The sequence below is a fragment of the Eubalaena glacialis genome, chromosome 6 (genome assembly GCF_028564815.1).
Source record: "Eubalaena glacialis isolate mEubGla1 chromosome 6, mEubGla1.1.hap2.+ XY, whole genome shotgun sequence".
NCBI classification, from domain to species: domain Eukaryota; kingdom Metazoa; phylum Chordata; class Mammalia; order Artiodactyla; family Balaenidae; genus Eubalaena; species Eubalaena glacialis.
In genome coordinates this window covers 70353088-70374796 of record NC_083721.1, presented here as the reverse complement: position 1 = coordinate 70374796, position 21709 = coordinate 70353088, and the positions used below count along the sequence as shown (strand labels likewise).

The 21709-nt window shown below is 48.8% G+C and overlaps 1 protein-coding gene across 7 annotated transcripts in view; it reads left to right on the top strand.

Annotated features, from left to right (window-relative positions):
* MYLK (myosin light chain kinase) overlaps positions 1-21709 on the top strand; it is a 269948-nt gene that overhangs the window by 205523 nt on the left and 42716 nt on the right. For all 7 annotated transcript variants that reach the window (XM_061194266.1, XM_061194267.1, XM_061194261.1 and 4 more), the window contains 4 exons: positions 928-1014; positions 14311-14361; positions 15133-15260; positions 17163-17316. In XM_061194266.1, coding sequence (XP_061050249.1) covers positions 928-1014; positions 14311-14361; positions 15133-15260; positions 17163-17316 — 420 coding nt within the window. The remainder of the gene's footprint in view (positions 1-927; positions 1015-14310; positions 14362-15132; positions 15261-17162; positions 17317-21709) is intronic.

Below are 21709 nucleotides of genomic sequence, written 5' to 3'. Positions count from 1 at the left end.
AGCCTAGTGATAGCGGTACAGCCAGCTCCTTATCCCGGTCCCAGCAGCTTGCTAGAGTCCAGTCTCTTCTCGGCCCAGTGAGGGCCTTTTCCACCCAGCCCAGCGCTATGTCACCCTGCTGCCCTGACAAGGGAGGGTTTCCCCCGGCATCTTCCACACTGGGCATGAATGGGAAGAGGGGGAGTGGAGGACGGCCCCGCGGAGGTTGCGCGCTCACCCGTGCAGCATTTCAGCTCTGCCCAGAGGCTGCCACTGCAGGGTTCCAGTGGCTCTGCTTTGGGGAGGGTGCAGAAGCCCCCACAAGGGCTCCAAGGCTCAGTCCAGAGCCCGCGAGGCATGCCGGCCGCCTGCTCAGAGGCCTTCATCTGGCCTGGAGGTCTGACTGTCAGTGTCCCTCGGTACAAGAGTCAGAGACAACAGGCTGCAAGCCCCCTCCAGACCATGAGCCCAGGGCAGCAACCCATCCCCTGCTTCCTCTGTTCAAGAGACCTCTCTACACAGAGCGTGCTGTTGGAAATCCAGAATGTTTAGCCCAAGTGAGTTAAGACCCAGAAGGGAAAAGATAGGCATTGGTGAGCTGAGGGGCTCTGACTGTCCCCCAGCCCTGCCAGTGATGCGATCCTGGCGGCCCGTGCCTGCAGCAGAGGCGAAAGCGCTACCCAGCTCCCAGGATAGCCTGTCCATCCATCTTCGGGGCAGCTGTGCTCTGCACCTGATTTATAAGGCCGGGTGGCGAGGACACTCCTTCTTTGGTGCTCTTGAGAGGAAGGTGCCTGGCCTGCCCAGCAGGCGCTGAGGGCCCTCAGAGTGGAGCCGGGACGGGGAGGACCTGTCGGGGTTGAGGTGGGATGTTTATTGCGATGCCTCTTCTGCTTCCTTCCCTGGGCAGCTGCCTACTCATGTTTGTCGTTACCTGTTTTGTTCCAGATGCCCCCACCAGTGAGAACGCCAAGGCCCCGGAGATGAAAGCCCGGAGGCCAAAGAGCTCTCTTCCTTCCATGCTAGGAACGGAGAGTAAGTACTCGTTCAGCTCTTCCAGGCAAACCCGGGACTGAGGGCCGGCCGCTTCCCTGACTGTGCTCCTCGGAGCCTGGCCCCGGCCACCACCCTGGTGCCCTGTGAGCTCCCGGTGACCGAGCCACTGGTCTTTTCTCACCCCTCCCACCTCTCCAAGGCCTGAGTGGTGTTACACAACCAAATCCTCCAGCAGTGTCACTCAGGCCCCTTCTGCTTCCCACCAAGAACCCTGGGAGACCTTCCCCTAATCTCTCCCAGTTGAGTCTTTCCTGCCACATAGACCTTCTTACACAGTGGCTCTGATCAGATCACTCCTGGTTGGAGTGCCCAGCGGTCCCCAGAGCCCACCAGTCCTGTGCAAGTGAACCTCTCACGCGTTGCCGTCCTGGCACACCTGCCACGTGTGGACACACTTTCTGACATCCAGCCTCAGCCTTTCTTTCCAAGCGCTGCCCCCAGCTCCTTACTACTATTTCATCCTCAAGCCAAACTGAGCTCCTCTGTGTGCACCGGACACCCCTGTGTTCCTCCCTTCGTGCCTTTGCTCTGGCACCTCTCTGTGGGACAGGCTCCCACTGAAAAGTCATCTCATCCCTGAGCTCGTCTTCGCTCCAGCTAAAAGGAACTCTTCCCTCCTGTGAGCCCCCATAGCACTCAGCATCCCCCTTCTGCCGTTGGCTGTCCTCTTCCCAGGGTCACGGTGACGTGTCTGTGTCTCATCCTCCTTCCTCCTTTTTAAGTTCCGTGGGCCTCCGGCTGGGCCAACTTAGGGGTGCACCTTTCAGGATGCCAGTGCCGTGACCTGCTCATAGAAAGGCCTTACCAGCATCTCTTAGAACAAACTTGCAGCTGTGGTCTAAATAGCCAAGCAGGGAAGGGGCTTCTCCTATGACTCTGCCTGACTCTCTCCCTCTTTTTGGATCTTGGCTTCCCCCAGAACCCCTTATAAGCTTTTAGGCACTGTGCCTAGGGTCCACGGTGCTTTTACAGGCCCACAAAAATATTTCAATATCTTATAAAATTAGGGAAAATTTTAACTTTTAGGTCAAAGAAAATGTTTTAATTCATAACATTAATATATTCATCTTTATACCAATTCAGTTGTAAAATATAATTTATGTATGTATGTATGTAAGTATATACATTTTTTTTTCTTTAGTGAAGGGAAGGAGCCTTCAAAGGCAAAAGTGCTTAGACTCCACAAAGGGCATAATGCAGCCCTGGCCTCTGCTACTGATTAATTATTGGTCTAATTTTGTTAGAAGTATGCTTCGAAAACTCCAACTTTAACAAAAGATATGGGGTTGCTTGGGCATCCCCAACACACTCTGTTTTAAAAGAGCAAAAGACAAGACAAACTCTTAATTACCCATACTAATAAAGGGAAGTGAGCTAGATTCATTCAAAGGCTGCCTCTCTTTTTCCATTACAAGGCAGTGTTCTGTAACTTAGTTTTATTCTCATCTCTTCAAAGCAACCTATTTACCTTCCCAATGAGGAGCTTGGGTTCCTCATGCACATACCAGGGCAGCCAAATTGGAATGATGATTTCTCATGGATATTTAACCACCTGGAGCCTCCGATTATCAAAAGTGGACGTTTAATAATAAGTTGTTGACAATGCATAAACAATTCTAAGAAAAACCTAGTGAGAATGGGTTAATGATTTTATCTTCCGAAAGGATTTCTTGGGCCTGTGTTCTATTTAGTTATGGGGAAAAGTCCTCGGGAGAGACATGGGATCTCATAAGAGCACCAAGTGATGGTAAACTGGGTCTGATGCGATTGTTCTCCTCTCCTGGGGGCAGAAGCAGGAGTGCCTGGCGTTCGAGCTGGGAGGTCAGCAGCCTCCTGTCCTCAGCTCTGGCACATCTATTCTGGTGAGATCCCGAGGGAAGTGAGGTGGGGTCAGAGGAGAGCCGTGAAAGAGAAAAACAAACTGGAGACAGTGAGCTGACCCGGGACCTGGGCTCTTTGCCCTGGAGAAGAGAAGGCTGTGGAAAACCCCAGCCAAGTTGTCATCATGCAGTTCCAGGGCAGGGGCTCTCAAACCTGGCTGCATGTTAGATTCACCTGGGGAGCATTTAAAACCACTGCTCCCTGCTGCACCCCAGCCTAATTAGATCAGAATCTCTGGCAGTGGGATCCCGGCTTCAATGTATGTTTACGCTCCTGGGCCATTCCAAGGTGCTGTCAGCCAGGCTGGAAACCAGCTGTCCAGAGGGAAGCCCGGTGCCCTTGCACCGCTGGTCTTGAGAAGCAGAACCGGGTCCCCTCTACTAACTCCATTAAATGTGGAACCACCGCGGGCCCCCCGCCCAGGTCCTCAGGGCATTTCCATCACCTGCCTTTAGGGAGAGAGCAAGATGCTCTGGTGGAGTCTGGACGCCATGGTTCTTTCCCCTCCGAAGGGTGCAGAGAAGGGGCCTCAGTGGGCGGTGCTGCTCAGAGGGAGGGGCAGCTGAAAGCGCTTCATCTCCGTGGCAAACACATTCGTGACTGCATCGACTCCAGCTGACACTGCTTGTCTGCTGAAGGGGAATTTCACTCTGTGTAGAAAGCCTTCACGTTGGAGTTACAGACAGATGTCTTACTCCCAAAAGAATGGAAGTGTGTGTCTCTATGTATAGTAATGGCCGTGTTGGATCCCTCTGCCGGCCCACGCCTCCTGCCCCCCATCATCCCAGCCTGTCACTCCCTGGGGCACTGAGAGCATTAGCAGCATTTTTCCTTAGAAACCTGCAGAGTTTCCTGGGTGCCTGTGTACCACCGTGGGGCTTCCTTCCCAGGAGGCTCCTGAGAAGGCAGCTGCCCAGAGATAGGGAATGAAGGGGGTGTCTTTTAGGTCTGCACCCCCAGTTCTTTTCTCACTTTGGGGGATAATTTATATGATTTATCAATTATATAAGTTAAATATGCATGCCTTCTTGTTTAAACATTTTAACTAGTACAGAAGTTTACCAAGTACAATGTGAAAGCCCTCTTTCATCTTACCCCTAATTTCACTCACCTCCTCAGATATATTCACAATTACTTTTCTCTGAATATTCACATATACACATGCAAATATTTCAGGTGGATTTTTTTCTCACAGAAATGGAATTATGCAGTCTGTAGACCTCTGCAACTTGCCTTTTTCTCTTAGCATTGCCATCCCCAGTCCCAGAAATCTCTGTTTCCATGAGAAAGCCCAGATTCTCACGTTGCTGAGTGGTCTGGCTGTGCATGTGTGTTCATTTTCATCAAGGGCTGGGAAGTACCTAATCTAACCAGGAAATCCATCTTTCCTCCAGTGACCGAGGGAAGGCTGAGTGGTTTCCTTGTCAAATAGATGGTGGCCAGATCCCTGTCTGCATGCCCTCCCCTCCCCAGCTCGGATGTTCGGTCCTGTGAGGGAGCTGTCAGGTGTGAACGTGGACGGTGCTTGTCCACACTGGTCTGAGAGCCCCTGGGGGCACCGCTGCTACCTAGCTCTGGGGAGCGTGAGGGAAAAGCCAAGCTGATTTGCCCAAACCCAAGGGGCTGGATGAGAGAAAACTGACGAGAGTACAAGTTAACCTGCCAGACACCAACCCACAAGTACAGAAGTGAGGAGAGGGTCGTCTGGGAAGATTTTGGGATGAGGGAAACGCTAGGCCAGGTTATGAAAGAGGAGAGGAATGTGGTTTGGTTGAGGAGGAGCTGTAACACTCCTCTTGTGAAGGGAGACTGGAGGGAGGAATGCGCAGGTACTATCGTGAGGGCCCCCGATTCAGTCACCTGCCCGTCACACAAAACAAGAGTTTTTTGAGCACCCATGCAACAGGCATCATCTGAGCCACTCAATCTATGTCGCTTCAGGCAAGTCTTATTCAACTAAGCTACAAATAGTTGTTCCCATTTTACAGATGAGCAAATCTGAGTCTTAGAGAACTAAACTGTCTTGCCCGGAGTCTCACAGCTCACAGCTAGTTACATGTGGGCACTGTGAGGGCAACCCTGATCTCCGTTCCTCCCACGCCACCCCGTGCCTTCCATAGTCTCAGGGCCATCCCTTGTGCTGCCCACACAGTGGACACCGTCCACCAGTGGGGACAGAGGTCTGACTGCCATCAGAGCTGGGGGGAGAAGAGGGTGACAGCAGCCATGCTTCCCTGCTTCCCTGGATCTTGAGACCTGTCAGGGTCTTTGCCGCATGCCTCTCAATGGGAATTTTTTTCTAACTTTATTTTGATATAATTTCAAATTTACAGAAAAGGTGCAAGAATAGTACAGGAAACTCTTGTACACCCTTTACTTAGATTCATCAATTATTTGCCTTTTGTTCCATTGTTTTGTCATTCTCTGTGTATAAACTCATATATATATATACACCATTCATCAAATATTCATATCTATATATCTATATACACTGTATATATACTATATATACACTATATCTGTTCATATATATTCACCATTCATCATATAGACGTATATATACTGTTTACAAATAGAGACATCATGCCCTTGACCTCTAAATATCTACTGTGTATCTCCTAAGAACATAACCACAATGCAATTATTAAAATCAGGACATTTAACATTGAACCGATACTGTTTAACCCACGGTCCCATATTCAATTTTTGTCAATTGTCCCACTATCCTTTATGGCTGCTTTCCCCCATCTTGATGGGAATTCAGTCTCAGCACTCCTGGAAAACTTTATGCACTCCTCCAGCCCAGAGTGGGTCGTCTCCCACCTTTGGAGAGAGAACAAGAGAGACGTGCGTGGGCCCAGGGGAGAAGTATCCCCACCTGTGACGGGATGGGGGCGTGGGTAGACAGCAATACCCTTCCTTGTTGGACCTCCAGATGCCCATTTACTGTGCCTGGTGGGGCAGTGCTCAGGCACAGGGCATAGCCAAACAGCCCCTGGGCTGGAGAGCAGGAAATGAATGTCTTGGTTCTGCCTCTAATTGAACACGTGGCCTTAGTCAAAGCCCTTCCTCCCTCTGCACCTGTCAAATGGGGACTTTCTCCAACTGACCCCCCAGGCCTTTTCCAGCTCTGACATCAAGCCATTCAATAGAATGCTTTTCTTTGGAGTGATACAGCACAGGTGGGGTTGGCCAACACCCTTTGTATAATCTGGTACATGAAGGGTGGAAGCTCCAGCAAGCATGAACACACAGCAGCAGAGATATCCTGATGGGAAGGAGGCCATATGCATGGAGTCCAGGCTTAGGGTGTCCAACTGGAGGGCATCTGACTGGAATTTTGTGTGAGAGAGGCACTGATGGGGCTGAAGGATGGTTTGAGAAAATACAGAGAGGCACTGCCAGTGTGATAACAGGCTCAGGGGTTCCTCCTATCAGTCCGTAAAGCTGACGGTCTTTTAGAAAAGAGATAGAGGAACATCCACAAGGTGATTTTACAACTAGGGGACAGGAACCAGTGCCTCTCCATCTCTGAAATTTCAGTGCCTGGTGTGAAGTAGGGATATAACAAGTATTTCACTTTTCAAATGTATTTATGAGTTCCCCTGCTTCTGGGATCTGGGGAGGATGCAGGTGGAACACCACTTTATATTCCATGCCTGGCCTTGGCCTTGAGCTTCACCTCTGATATCGGTCACTTTGACCTCACTGAGTACTATCCCAGATTACGATGCTCTTAGATATCTTTGCCTTGGTCTCCTGTATGTGTCTCTCTCTGAAACCAAAAGTCAGTCACCTTGAAATCATTTTTGGATATCAAAAGCAGTGTCCAGTTATCCAGAAGATTTTCTCCAGGATCAAATCTTTCTTTTGATCAAACTCTCCAGGATTCAGAGGGCTGGAAGGAAATGCTGGAGAGGTTAAGACTTGGCATCAAGACTTGCTTGACAGGGAAAGATGTGGGACCCTGGGAGAGAAGTGGGGGTATTTCCATGAATGTCTTTGAAAGCTGGCACCAACTCCTGGTTACTCCCAACCAAAATACTGGTCTCTGAAGAGTGATGGTGGTCATGCCACCCTCCACCACACCACGCATGTGGACCTGTGCTTCCACCCCTGGGCTGCCACCTCCAGATCCTTCCCAGCTCTTCCATTGTCTCCCACAAGCCAGTTCAGTGGCAGGATGGGTCCTCCCAGGGGAGGGCCTGGAGGATGCCCATCAAGCAACACCGACACTGCTGTCCTGGCCATGCTGGGCTGCCTCTTTCACAGCTGTCCTGATGTTCTGTGCCCTGGTGGCTCAGGGCTGGGTGTTTGCAGTAACAAGAGGAGCAGTGTTCCTCTGGAATCTTCTTACGTGACAGCCTTTGCTATGAGGGGATGTGTATAGGAAATTTGCCCAGAGATGTTCATTCTGGGAAAATGACTAATATTTTTCCACAGGTTTGTAAGGAGGGGTTGGAAAGGGCCTAATGTGTGTGGGGGGAGGGATAGGGACATTGTTGGGGAGTTTTCAAGTCCCCTGGAGCCCTGAGCCTCCCCCAGTGCAGGACAGTGAGATTCAGCCTTCCATCCCCAGGTCCTCACCGCCACCCTCCTGTTCTGACACAGCCCTGCAGGGTGGGTACTCTCCCTCCACACGTCACCCAACCCGAGTCCCCTTCAGGAGCTTGTGGCAGACAGTTAATGCTGATTTTGGGAATTGTGAAGGGTTTGATGTCTATTTTTAGCTAGCTACCTAAAAAAGGAAATGTCCCCAGAGAGGCAGAGATCCAGGGACCTCCCTGTACCCTGGGCTGTTCATGCCACCTCCCCAATTCCCTTTGGCTTTCCATTATCTCAGACCCTTTTGAAGCTGTAAGACCCGCCTTCAGGCTCTGTAAATATCTACCAATTGCTGGCTCTGATCTTTCCGGAGATCACTGGAGAGAGGGACTCATGTGTCTTCAGATTGAGCAGTCTGGAAACTTCTGTGGGGTGCTGACCTCCGCCCTCCCAGGGCAGAGGAAGGTTCATGAGGCCAGGACTAGGTGGGTGGGGGCAGGCTGGGGCAAAAGCAGAAGATGCATTACCCAGACAATTGGAGGCCAGCCTTCCCAGCCCAGCCCCGTGTTTCCCAGGAACCTTCTAAATTCAGTGCTTTGATTTGTGATGTTTTTACTGGGCTGCTTCACTTCTTTCAGCCTCAGTCCCCTGTCTGGGGTGGAAGGCCCAGCACCTGGCAGCTTTGATCTAATTGGTAACAGAGCAAGGGACCTTCTCCTTTTTGTGGAAAGTTGCACAAGGATTCAAGCCAATGGGCTTTATCTCTGAGCATCAGAGCCCAGGGGTGGGTTGGAGTGTTCTTGGGAATTGCCATGTTAACAGAGATCCTCAGGGGTTCCATTCATTCCTTTAAGAGCTGTTTTCTAGCCTGTGCCAGGTACTGAGCTACACACTGGGGATACGGAAAATGAACAGGATGGGCCCCATTCCTGTCCCCAGGGAGCTTGCTGGGGTATATGCGTGTTGGGGGCAGGTTTCTGCAATTGCAGTGCCTTGTGATGACTGCTGATTGAACTGCCTTGGAGGGGCATGGAACCCAACCTGGCAGCAGTGATGCGTGAGCTGAGACCTGTCCCAGAATGTGCAAGAGTCAGCAAAGAGATGACAACAAAACCCTGGCATTGCAGAAACTGAAAGGCCTTCAGTGTAGAGTACAGAGCAGTGCCCCCCAGAAGCCGGCACAGGAACCAGCAACATCCACACCCCAGGAAGGTCAGGAATCCGTGTTTTCAGCAAGTCTCCCGGGTGATCATCATGCACGCTAAATTTTGAGAACCACTGACACTGAGCATACAGGGCATGGGTGAAGGTGTTCCCCAAGAGTTAGAAAGAAGGCTGGGGATGAAAGTCAGGGACAAATCTTGAAGGCCCTTGTCTGGTGAGTTGGACTTGATCCTAAGAGGCAGTGGGCAGCCACTGGAGAGGTTTCAACAGTGGAGTGACATCAGACTTGCGTTTGAGAAAGACCATTTTGGCCACAGAGTGATGGACGTATTAGTGTGGGGACAGGGGACCAGAGGTCTAGGAGGTGGTACAGTTAGGACTAGAATGGTGACAGCGGGGATGTGGAAGTGGGACCAAGGAGGTTATGTTGTTGATGGAATTGAAAGATGTCTGTTCGTGGCCGGATGTGGGCAGGGAGGGGGCCTTGGGAGAAATGGGGATGAACAGCAATATGGGAAGAAGAACTGGACTTGGTTTTGGATGTGTTGGGTTTGCGGTATGTGCCTAGGGAGATGGTGTCAGGTAGTGGGATGTATGGGTGGGCCCAGGAGAGAGGTCTGGACTCCAGGAAAAATGAGGGCAGCAGAAAGAGGGATATAAAAAAGGAACTCAGAGAAGTTTGTGGAGTTAGAGTTTGGGGAGCAGTGCTGTACCAAGAGGGGTGTGCCACCTAGGGCTGACTGTCTGGGAGAGGGAGAGACCCAGTGGCAAGGAGAGGGAGGACACTCTGCCCTCCTTGCCTCACCCTGTGTCTGGGGTTTGCAAAGATGGTTGGATTTTATTTTCCTTCTGTGATACTCCTCTCTGACAATGGCTAGCACAGAAAGTTTGGGGTGCTGGAGAAGGGGGTGAGGGACAAAGGGCTGACAGCAATAATAAGATAATAAGAAGGGTGCATCCAGAGGAAAAGAAACTAGTTAGTGACCCAAGAAGTACTGAGAGCTTGGGCATCTGGACCAGCAAGAATTTTCCCTCTACTGAGGACCTGAACTGGGGAAGGAGCTTCAGGTACAGCATGAGCGACCTCATGTAGGTGACCTGACCAACAGTGTGGAGACTAAACAGGTGAAGGAAAGTACAGAGCAGTCATCTGGGGATGTGTTTGGGGAAGAAAGGTGAATGGGTGGTAGGGCTGGTGTTAGAGCTTGCACTTTATTGCTATACCTTCTTTACAATGTACCTTAATTCTTTACAACAAATTTTATTTATTCTTCCCACATTCTTTGAATGAGGAAACTGAAGCTCCAAGAGGTTAAACAACAGGCTATGAGTCACACAGCTTAGGAAGTAACAGGGCAGTATTCAAACCCAAGTCCAGTGCCAGAGCCTACGCCCACTGCATTTCTGCAAAGGGAGAGAGAAAGGTTTCAAGGACCTGATTTGAGGATGGGGCAGAGTATCAGCTGGAGTCAGGAGGAAACAGGAGGAAAGCAGCCATATGCTGGGCAGCAAGAGGGTTAAGTCCTGTTTCTAACTTGGCCACATGTCATTTTATAAACCCAGCAAGTCATCTGACTTGTATTCAAATCCATCTCCTTTTTCATGAAATGGAAACAACGTGAAGTGCCCTGCTTGTGTTTGGTTGGGGTAAGAACCCAATGAGAAAAAGGATGATGACATCATGGGTTAGAAACTCAACTTGCCGAGTCTAGCTCTCTACGAGAAACCAGGTTTAGAATCCAGTGACTCTGCTTTCTAATCCATTAAATATGTTCTCCTAAGCCCAGAACGCAATTAATGGATTTCCGCAGATGGTCCTATAAAATATGTATAGAATAGGATACAGAACATTGTTAATGTTTCAAGTAGTTGTTACTGATAGGAACCAAACCAGTTTCAAATGCTAACCGATTCAAACAGGAGGTGCTCAAAATTTGTAGAACTACCATAAAACTTTGGCCTTCAATCTTATTTAACTGTAACATAGAAATATTGCTATTAGTTCAGGCTCTACTTCTGGCCAGGTAGGTTTACCCAGAGCCCCCAAGAATAGTATAGGGGGGCACTTTGGAGTCATCGGCTTCCACTTTGTGCCCTTGCTTGCCTCCTGATTAACTCCTAGCCCACCACTCCAGGGGCTGACACCCTCCTTCCCTGCCCCGAGAGCTCATCCACAGCTGCAGTGTGCTAGGGCTGTCATAACAAAGTACCGCAGACTGGGTGACCTAAACATCAGACATGTATTGTCTCACGGTTCTGGAGGCTGGAAGTCCGAGATCAGGTGTCGGCAGGTTTGGTTTCTCCTGAGGCCTCTCTCCTTGGCCTGCAGGTGGTGGGCTTCTTGCCTCACATGGCCCTTTTTCTGCGTGTGCATCCCTGGTGTCTCTCTGTGTGCCCAAATTTCCTGTTCTTATAAGGACACCAGTCGGTTTGGATTAGGGCCCACCCTAACAGCCTCCTTTTAATTTAATCACCTCTTTAAAGTTCCTGTCTCCAAATATAGTCATATTCTGAGGTATTGGGGGCTAGGGCTTCAACGTATGAACTGCGGGGGACACCACTCAGCCCATAAAAACAGCCCTCCACACAGTTCCTCTGAAGAGATGGCTTTCCCTCTCCCAGGAGGTCGGATCCCGGCTCTGGTAGGAGCCCCTCTTTCCTTCCCTTGAGGGCTGCTCTCTTCCAGTTGTGTCGTCTCCCTTCCAGCTGCCCTGGGTGCAGAGGAGCAGGGGGCTTTGTGGCTCAGCTAATTCTGAGGGTTCCGTATCCCATCCAGTACCCACTCCCGAGGGATCTGGCTTTCCCAGGCTCTTCCCTGCTAGCATCTCTGGGCTCTCCCTCTCCACCTAGTCCTAGCCTTCTGCTTTCACACCTGTTCTCTTCTCTCTCACCTTGGAAGAAACGTTAGCTTGACATTTCCTCTTCTTCACCCTGCTTCTCTTTATCCCTTTCACCTCTGGAATTCTTGATGGATTAGTTGACTCCCTAGCTGTTTCCTTGAGAATCTACTCTAGAGCAACTTCTGACCCCACCATCCCACAGAACCTGCCCTCTCAAATACCACCCATCACCTGAATGCTGGTCGTATCTTCCCAGTGCCCATCCTCCTCCACCCTGGGTTTCAGGGACAGTCCTTCCACAGCCTCTCTCCTTCATCCCAGCTCCTCCCTGTGAGCATCACCTCAGATCAGACCCTGGCCCCTTCTCATCTTTCACTGTACTCTTTTCCCCAAAGAACTGACCCATCCTCACAGTTTCCATTAATGATTGCATGTTGGATCCTGAAATCTTTCTCGTTCAGCTTCCACCAACTATCTCTAGAATTCTGATCCTGGGCTTCTAGCCAATACACAGATTAAACTCTTTCATCGACCACATTCTCTTGAGCCAAGCCAAACTCCTCGTCTTTCACTCCTAGATTCCACGTTCCATCGATAAAATTTTTCCCATTTAAGCAAGAAGTCCCTGAGAAATCTTTGTTCTTCCCTCTTGTTTAGCCCCTAAATTCTTTTAACTTTTCTTCCATCTCTTATTTGTATTTTCTGCTGCCTTTGCCAAGGCTGGACCTTGATGTGTTTCTCCTAAGAGTATGGCAATAGCCTCCTAATTGGATATTCTTGTGCCCTGGAACTGGAAAGACCTCCAGGGGTCCTCTAGCCCAGTTGGACTGCTGTTTGTGTCAGGACTTCCTGTTACTCAGGACAGAGACCTAACTCTCAAACTTGACATTCTAGACCAGCACTGTCCAATAGAACTTTCTGTGATGATAGCAGTGCTCTCTGCACAATATGGAAGCCACTAAACATGCATGGCTATGAGCACTTGAAATGTGACTAGTGTGACCGAGGAACTGAATTTTTTATTTTCTTTAAATTGTCACGCCATCTTCATGCCACTGCTCTCTGAAACCAGCCCTGTGCTCCAGCCACCCTCCACCAAACATCACCCTGACTCTCTACTCTGAGTCACTCTGTTCCTGATCAATGGGGCTCTTCTCTCCAGGTCAGATCATCTCGAGTCCTCAGGTCCACCCTGTGTCCCACCTCCCAGCCATCTCCTCAACAGACACTGCTTTCTCTTTCTCCCTCATTTGAACAACTACATCATGTTGGCTGGATAAAACATTGTTTAACTTTCTGTTTAACTTTTATTTTGAAGTAATTTCAGAACTATGGAAAAGTTGCAAAAATAGTACAAATATTTCTTGTATACCCTTCATTCACATTCTTCAAATATTAATGTTTTATCATTTTTGCTTTATCATATGTTCTCTCTCCTTCTCTTCCTCTTTTTGTCAACCTCTCTTTCCTTCTACCTCTTCACAAGCACATATACACGTATACATACATACATACGTACACATTATTTTTTATGAACAGTTTGAAAGTAAGTTGCACATGTGGTATCCTCTATCCTCAATACTTGAGTATATATTTCCTAAAAACAAGGACAATCTATTATAAAACCACAGCTATTTGATATAGTGTGGTTAGGGAGGATCTCATTGGTTAAGCAACTCTTTCCCATTTTTCATATTATAATTTACATACAGTAAAATTCACCCATTCTATTGCACAGTTCTTGACAAATGCGTATAGTCCTGTAACTACCACCACGACTAAGATATGGTTTCTACACCTTAAAATATGTCCTATGCCCCTTAGTAGTCAACCCCTCCCCACCCACCTTTTCTCTGTCCCTACAGTTTTGCCTTTTCTAAAATGTCCTACAAATAGAATTATACAGTACACAGCCTTTGAGTCTGGCTTCTTTTAGCAGAAGAGAAAGATGAATCATTGAGATTCATTCATGTTGTGTATATCAGCAGTTTGTTCCTTTTTATTGATGAGTGGTATTTCCTTGTATGAATGTACCACAGTTCATTCATTCTCCAGATGAAGGACATTTGGATAACTTCTAGTTTTTGGCAATCACAAATAAACCCACTACAAACATTCATATACAGGTTGTGTGCATGTAGGTTTTCATTTCACTTGGATAAGTATGTTAGATGACTTTTGAACAAAGACCTGAAAGAAATATGAAAATAAGCTATGAAGATAGCGGAGGATATTTTTACATATTCACCATATTGCTATTCAGACAAATGAGTAGGTTTGTGTGGCAAAACTGGTCTGTTTGGGTCATTTTTCTTATGTGAGTTATTTGGAGAATGGGGGGGTAAGAATGAAGGAAACCATTGGTTGGTTCATTCATTTGTTTGTTCATTCATTGATCCATTCAACAAACATTAAAAAAAATAAAAGCCACAGTCCACAGTCTGTGACCCAAAGGAAGCCTGAGACCCTTGGATCCACACCAAGGACTAAATTTAGTCAGTTTATCTGACATAATTTCCCTTTTGAGTTTCCTGAAAGTTAGGGTAAGAGAAGAGTTAGTGAGTTTGGGGTTATCGTCATTGAAATGGACAATGGAAGCTTAAGCATTTTTCAGAGTTTTTATCTCCCTGGAGGCTCCAGGGACCCCTCCAGAGGCCCTGTTGAGAAGTGATACTCATTCGCTCATGAGGTTGTCCATGTGAGACTGCAAGGTCTCCAGAAAGACATATTCAAGGGAAGGCTCTATCTGGATGAGGGGCCAGTGGATAAGACTATGCCCTCCTAGGATTCAGGAGCCTTGTAAAAAAAAATAACAGGAAATAACCTGTGAACTTCTTTGTTTCAGGTGATGCAACTGTGAAAAAGAAACCTGCCCCCAAGACACCTCCGAAGGCAGGTAATTGGTCACAGCAACATTTGCGGGCGAGGGAGTCATCTGCCATGAGGGGTTTACCCTTTGCTCTGCTAGACTGACCACTGGGGATATGGTCCCACCCCGCTCCCCGATTCAAACTCTGCCATTATTCAGGCTGAATTTTCCCCAAGAGTCTCTGTACACCTTGGTCCCCCACCCTCTTCCACTACTTGCCTTTTCTCCTGCTTCCCTGGTATGGACAGCATCACACGACACTGGTGACTTTCCCATCCCTTCTGTGAAATCCTGCTCACCTCTGTGTCCTCCAGTCTGCCCCTTACGGAGATAATCCACTTTGTGCTGTTTTCATGCTCTGCTCTGTAGGTCCCTGTTATAGGAAGCCCTGTCTGTTTTCCATGGAAAGACATTTGAGGATTTCAACCATATTGAGCCTGTCAGCCAGGGTGACCTGGAGGTTAGAAGGCAAGATGCTCTGTAATTAATAAAGGAGTAAGGTCACAGATTCAAAAAATTAGGGTAAGGCACAAATTCCAGAACAACCAACAAACGGAGAATCATGCCTTGTAAATTGTGTGGGTCACTTCTGAGGAAATCAGGGTCAAGAGACCAACAAACCTAGCAGGTCCGTCAGCCCAGGTGTCTGAAGCAGTGGCCATTGCTCAGTCTTACCCTGAAGGTTCCGGAAGGTGAGAGAGGAGCAACAGACCAATGTGGCTGGCAGCATCGAATGAGATTAGAATGTCTGAGGCTCCCTCCTCCTCGGAGCTCACTCTCTCCCTTGTCCTCCCGCAGCCGTGCCCCCTCAGATCATCCAGTTTCCTGAGGACCAAAAGGTGCGTGCAGGAGAGCCTGTGGAGCTGTTTGGTAAAGTGACCGGCACCCAGCCCATCACCTGCACCTGGATGAAGTTCCGAAAGCAGGTCAGTAACAGAGGGCAGTGGCCCGAGAACAACCCGCACAAGTTCCAGAGCAGTTCTGGGCCGAGAGGGATGAGAAATGCTGTGATGAAGGGCAGCATCACTCTTCATCACAGGGGCCTGAGAAATGGGAGAGCCCCTCACACCCCTGTCACCCACCCACCAAATCTGAGCTCTTAATAACCTTTTCTTCTACATCTAGCAAGAATGCCTGTTTTATAGACAATTTGTGTGATAGAGGAGAGTATGAAGGAAAAAACAGAAACCACCGATGGCCCCCACCTGATTTTGGTATCTCTGTCTAGAATTCTACTCGGAGTCAGGAAAATCGAACCAGGGACCTAAATGACCTCTCAGACTCTTGAGCTTTCTGTGATTCTGTGCCAGCTCACTGAACCCTATCTGTGGCAACCACTTAAACTTACCACGTGCTGGAGAGATAAAAGTGCACCTGAGTATTTGAGTAGATGAATTGTACTTTAAACAGAATTTTGGCTTACTGACCCAGAAATCTAACTTCCATTTATAACAACAGTCCTACGGGAAAATGTTTGAATTTCCAAACAACCAGTTCCTTTTAGAGAAACTTGGGGAGCCTGGCCATTTTTCTGATCGCACGTTGGTAGTGTGTGCCCATGTGCCTGATCAGCAGGGGCCCCAGATCTCAGGCTGGCCCTGGATCAGGAGCTCTACAGAAGGTGTGATGACTTCTTCTGAGCCCTCTGTTGCTCTATTTCCAACCCATTCAAATTGTCCTAAGGCCCAGAGGTGGGAGGCTAGTACTGGGGAAGAAGGAAGGGTTGGACTCAAAAGATGAAGAGAAGCTGGCCTTATCCCAAAGCATGTTTGCTTGGGTTTTGTCTGGGCTAGTGGTGTCTGAAGTAAGATGGAATCTCAACCCTCTTCAGAGACATTTAGCCAAGTCCCAGCTCCATCCAACAGAACTTTCTGTAGTGATGTAATTGTACTATGTCTGTTATCCAGTAGAGTAGCCACTAACCATATGTGGCTATTGAACACATGAAGTGTGACTAGTGCAACTGAGAAACTGAATTTTACACTTCAATTAACTAAAAATTGTTATAACAGCTTTGTTGAGATATAATTCACACACCATAAAATTCATCCTTTTAAAGTGTACATATATTCACAAGGTTGGGCAACCAGAACATTTTTATCACCTCGAAAAGAAACCCCAGACCCATTAGTAGTCATTTCTCCCCTTCCCCCAGACCCTGGCAATCTCTAACCTGCTTTCTATCTCTTTGGATTTGCCTATTCTGGGCATTTCATATAAATGGAATCATACAATATGTGTTCTTTTGTGTCTGGGTTTTTTCACTTAGCGTTATGTTTTCAGGGCACATCCATGATGTAACATGAACCAATATTTTATTCCTTTTTTATGGCCAAATAATATTCCATTTTCTGGATGTACCACATTTTGTTTATCTGTTCATCCGTCGATGGACATTTGGATTATTTGCCACTCAACTAAAATTTGAATAGCCACATCTGGCTGGTGACTATGTTATTTGACAGCACAGAAGAGGTCAGAACCCACTGGGTGGGCTTTGTAAGTGACTTTGATCAAATGTGTTCTCCCACCATCCCATCCCAGAGCAGTGGAGGGGGCTGGAATGAACCCCGTTTCCCGTCTGGAGCAGAGAGTGACAGCTCACTCCCGACCACCAGACCCTGCTCAGCACCCTCCCTGCTTGTCCCAGATCTGGACCCTGTCAGGGCAGCTTGGATGCAGGAGAGGGGGAAGCTCAGAGTCCAGACAAGACCAGCCCCACGCAGCTCGGGCAGCTGTATCCACATCCCCAGGGGCGAGGAGTGTGGGTCGGAGCCCCCTTCCTTTCTGGCTCAAGTCTCCAGTGCCTGCCCCACTCTCTGTCCCAGATCCAGGAGAGTGAGCACATCAAGGTGGAGAACAGTGAGAATGGCAGCAAGCTCACCATCCGGGCTGCACGCCAGGAGCACTGTGGCTGCTACACTCTGCTGGTGGAGAACAGGCTGGGCAGCAGGCAGGCCCAGGTCAACCTCACCGTTGTGGGTGAGTCTGGGGACGGGGCGTAGGGAAGGCGGGATGATGGATTTCCAGGCCTCATCTCCCAAGGCCACTCCTTCAGCACGCGTTCCCTCTGCCCACAGGCTCTGTTTCTCCATGCTCTCCCACTCCCTGCTCTCACGCTGTTGCTGCCCTTCATGCTTGTTGAGAATCCCAGACCTTGCACACACAGCGTTTTCCTCTTCCTATGAATCCCCTCCCGGTTTCCCTTTCTATCCAGACTCTGAGCTCTACCACTCCAGCTCTCTCCAGCTAGCCCCTGTGACCCCTTCTCCCCCTGGTCCACTGCCTGCCCCCAACCCCAGTCCCCTTGCAAACCCTCACCTTGAATCAGTGCTGCCTTTCAACTTCACTGCCGCTCTGCCTGAGTTTGGGGCACGGCAGAGAGACCACATCAATCTGCAGACTCAGTGCTGGGCTCTGTCAATGTCCAGGCTCAGCCAAGGCATCAGTGCTGGTCAGTGCCCTCTCCCACACCCTGAGATAGCCATTCCTCAAGACCCCCCCCTACCCTGCAGGCCTTGGCCACTGGCCTCTCTGAGAAATAGGAGGCATCAGGCATGAACTTGCTTAGCTTGGTGGTCCCACACCTGCAGGTGTCTCTCTATCTGTCCCCGTGCTGACTCCACCCTCCAGGCTCTGGGTGTTTCCCACATTTCTCCTGTGCTCCGGACCTCAGGCTCTTGAGGGCTCCAACACCCCCTACCCCCATTCTCTTCAACTTCTCCCCAATTTCTCCCATAAATGTTGCCAGGACTCTCCCATCTTCGCCATGCACACAGGCACGCATAACTCCTGCAGTATCTCGTCTCACTCTGGCCACCCTAGCATCTTTCTCCTGCTCTCTCTTCACGGCCAAACCCTCTGAAAGAGCCAGTCTCTCCTCTGAGTCTCCTTCTTCACCTCCCTGGCAACAATCTTCAACTCCCTATAGCCTCACCCCCAGGCCCCATTAGTCTTCTGGGACTACCCTTCTGAGGTCACCTTGCCCTCCTAATCCCCAATCCACTCCCTTTTTCTTATCTCCTACATCCCAGGATTGAGTTCAGAGTCTGTCTCCAGACTGATTGTCAAGGTCACTTTTTCCTCTCCATCTCAATCATTGTGTTTTTCATGCCCTGGTCAACTCTCTCCTGAAATATCAAACTAGCTTCCTAACTGGCCTCCCACTGTCCATCATGCTCAGCCCACTGCCCCCCCCCACGTGGCAGGCGTTCGGGACAGCGAAGGAGCAGCGGATGGATAGCAGGCTGGGCCTAGAGCACTTGTGGGCCTTCGTACGTGGTGCACATGAAAGCCTTTCACCTGGTGTTCTTTTTTTTTTTTTTTTTTAACATCTTTATTGGAGTATAACTGCTTTACAATGGTGTGTTAGTTTCTGCTGTATAACAAAGTGAATCAGCTATACGTATACATATGTCCCCATATCTCTTCCCTCTTTCGTCTCCCTCCCTCCCTCCCTATCCCACCCCACTAGGTGGTCACAAAGTACCGAGCTGATCTCCCTGTGCTACGCGGCTGCTTCTCACTAGCTATCGTTTTTACATTTGGTAGTGTATATATGTCCATGCCACTCTCTCACTTCGTCCCAGCTTACCCTTCTCCCTCCCCGTGTCCTCAAGTCCATACTCTAGTAGGTCTGTGTCTTTATTCCCGTCCTGCCCCTAGGTTCTTCATGACCTTTTTTTTTTTTTTTTAGATTCCATATCTATGTGTTAGCATACGGTATTTGTTTTTCTCTTTCTGACTTACTTCACTCTGTGTGACAGACTCTAGGTCCATCCACCTCACTACAAATAACTCAGTTTTGTTTCTTTTTATGGCTGAGTAATATTCCATTGTATGTATGTGCCACATCTTCTTTATCCATTCATCTGTCAGTGGACACTTAGGTTGCTTCCATGTCCTGGCTATTGTAAATAGTGCTGCAGTGAACATTGTGGTACATGACTCTTTTTGAATAATGGTTTTCTCAGGGTATATGCCCAGTAGTGGGATTGCTGGGTCATATGGTGGTTCTATTTTTAGTTTTTTAAGGAACCTCCATACTGTTCTCCATAGTGGCTGTATCAATTTACATTCCCACCAACAGTGCAAGAGGGTTCCCTTTTCTCCACACCCTTTCCAGCATTTATTATTTGTAGATTTTTTGATGATGGCCATTCTGACTGGTGTGAGATGATATCTCATTGTAGTTTTGATTTGCATTTCTCTGATGATTAGTGATGTTGAGCATCCTTTCATGTGTTTGTTGGCAATCTGTATATCTTCTTTGGAGAAATGTCTATTTAGGTCTTCTGCCCATTTTTGGATTTCACCTGGTGTTCTTTGATCTGATCCCCTTTCTTTAGTTTCCTTAGGTCAGGAGTTTTATCTCTGGGAAGGCCAGTGGACCAGAGGCTCAGGGAATAGGTTTCTCGTCTATAAAAGACAGGAGAGACCCTTGACCCCCTGGCTCTCTCTGTGGTGACTCCGGATGCTTATTTTAATTGTCTCCTCCTGGAGTCAGGAACACAGGGCGGGGGATTGGTGCTAGTGATCCAGTTCGCCTTTCCGGAACCTGAAGTATTGATTTGGTGCCACGCCCCACCCGTCAGCTGGCAGCGGTTTCCAGTTTTCCTTGGTGTTCTCTCTCATCTGCTCCTGCTGGGGGAACTTTAGGGTCAAGTCCATGGAACTGCTTTTCTGCGACCAGTGCCCCCTGCCCCCATGCTCCCCACGGTGCCACCCGCTCCCCTCCCCCATCACCACCACACGGGCTGCAGTTGTGGCCTTTTATGGTTGAGTTTCTCATTCTCCTCGGCCAGTGCTGACAGGGCCATTGGCGTGGCTGTCCGCCAGCTGGCAGGAGCAGCATGTTAAATGCCGTCCTGGGAGGGGAATGGAATGGAGGGGAAGGGCTTTCTGTCTGCTTCCCCCTTGGAGAGCTAAGAATAGAATTGCTCAATAAAATGAGGACTCACGTTGATGGATACAGCAAATCCACATTCATTCAGAGCCTGTGGATTTAGAATCAGTCCAAAGTAAATCTGGATTAAGCCCAGGTTTACCTGCATGTCTCTAGGGACATCTGTGTATTATCTGATCAGGGTTGATTAAGTAGATGTAAAATGTAAATGAGATGAAACAGGAATTGTTTGGCCTACTCCAGACAGTTTCAAGCACTTTGGAAGCACCCATTTGTAAGCCAGCTAAATAAGGCCAGTTTAGCACAACTTCTACTAATTAGCGGTAAACTTCTCTTCTTGTATGTTTTTTAAAGTACCCCTTTCTTTTCAGATAGTCTGACTCCTATTTTTTTAAATGATGATAAAAATTAGCCTTTCCCTGGGCTTCCCTGGTGGTACAGTGGTTAAGAACCCACCTGCCAACGCAGGGAACACAGGTTCGAGCCCTGGTCCGGGAAGATCCCACATGCCGCGGAGCAACTAAGCCCGCGAGCCACAACTACTGAGCCCACACGCCACAACTACTGAAGCCCACGTGCCTAGAGCCCATGCTCCGCAACAAGAGAAGCTACCGCAATGGGAAGTCCGCGCACCGCAAGGAAGAGTAGCCCCCGCTCGCCACAACTAGAGAAAAGCCCACGCACAGCAACGAAAACCCAACACAGCCAAAAATAAAAACATAAATACATAAATTCATTAAAAAAAATTAGCCTTTCCTTCAGTTACTTTAAATGAGTGATGTTTAGCTATTTTGAAGGCTTATTATTATTATTATATGTTAAAAGGCAGTGCAGAATTTGTGATGCGCAGAGGGCCTCTGGCCACGAGTGGGCCTCCAGCCTCAGCCTCGGAAGGGTGAGGGAGGGGCCTCTCGGGCTGGAGAGAGCAGCTGGTCCCAGATGAAGTCCTTCATGCGACTTGTCCAACACAAGAAAAACAGGCCACTCTGCATATCTTTAAAGGAGAAAAACAAAGCAGAGAGAATCCCAGATACCCAGTAATCCCCCAATACTATCTGAGCTTGGAACTTGCATGATTTTTAAGGGCAGGAGATTTCTCATCGTAATGCTTGGCTTGGGCTTAAGCAAGATGCATTCTTGATCTTATTCAGCCTGATAGCTGGGAAAATAACAGGCCCCTGGAGTGAGGGTTCAGAGACCTTTTAGAATCTCCTTTTGGCTCTGTCACTGGCCAGCTGGGTATTCTTGGTAAGCAAATGCCTTGCCTAATCCCGAAGGGCCGGGATTACCCAGGTAGATAACCTGGGGGCCCTTGCAGCCCTGCCATTCTCTAAAAGCTGCGGGCGGCTGCTGAGGTGCCAGTGAAGGGAGGCCCAGGTAGGGTTAGGCCCAGTCACAGACCATCTTCAAACACACAGGCATGCAGAGACTGCCAACGCAGTTACTCCAGAGAAGCAGTAGAGATGAGAT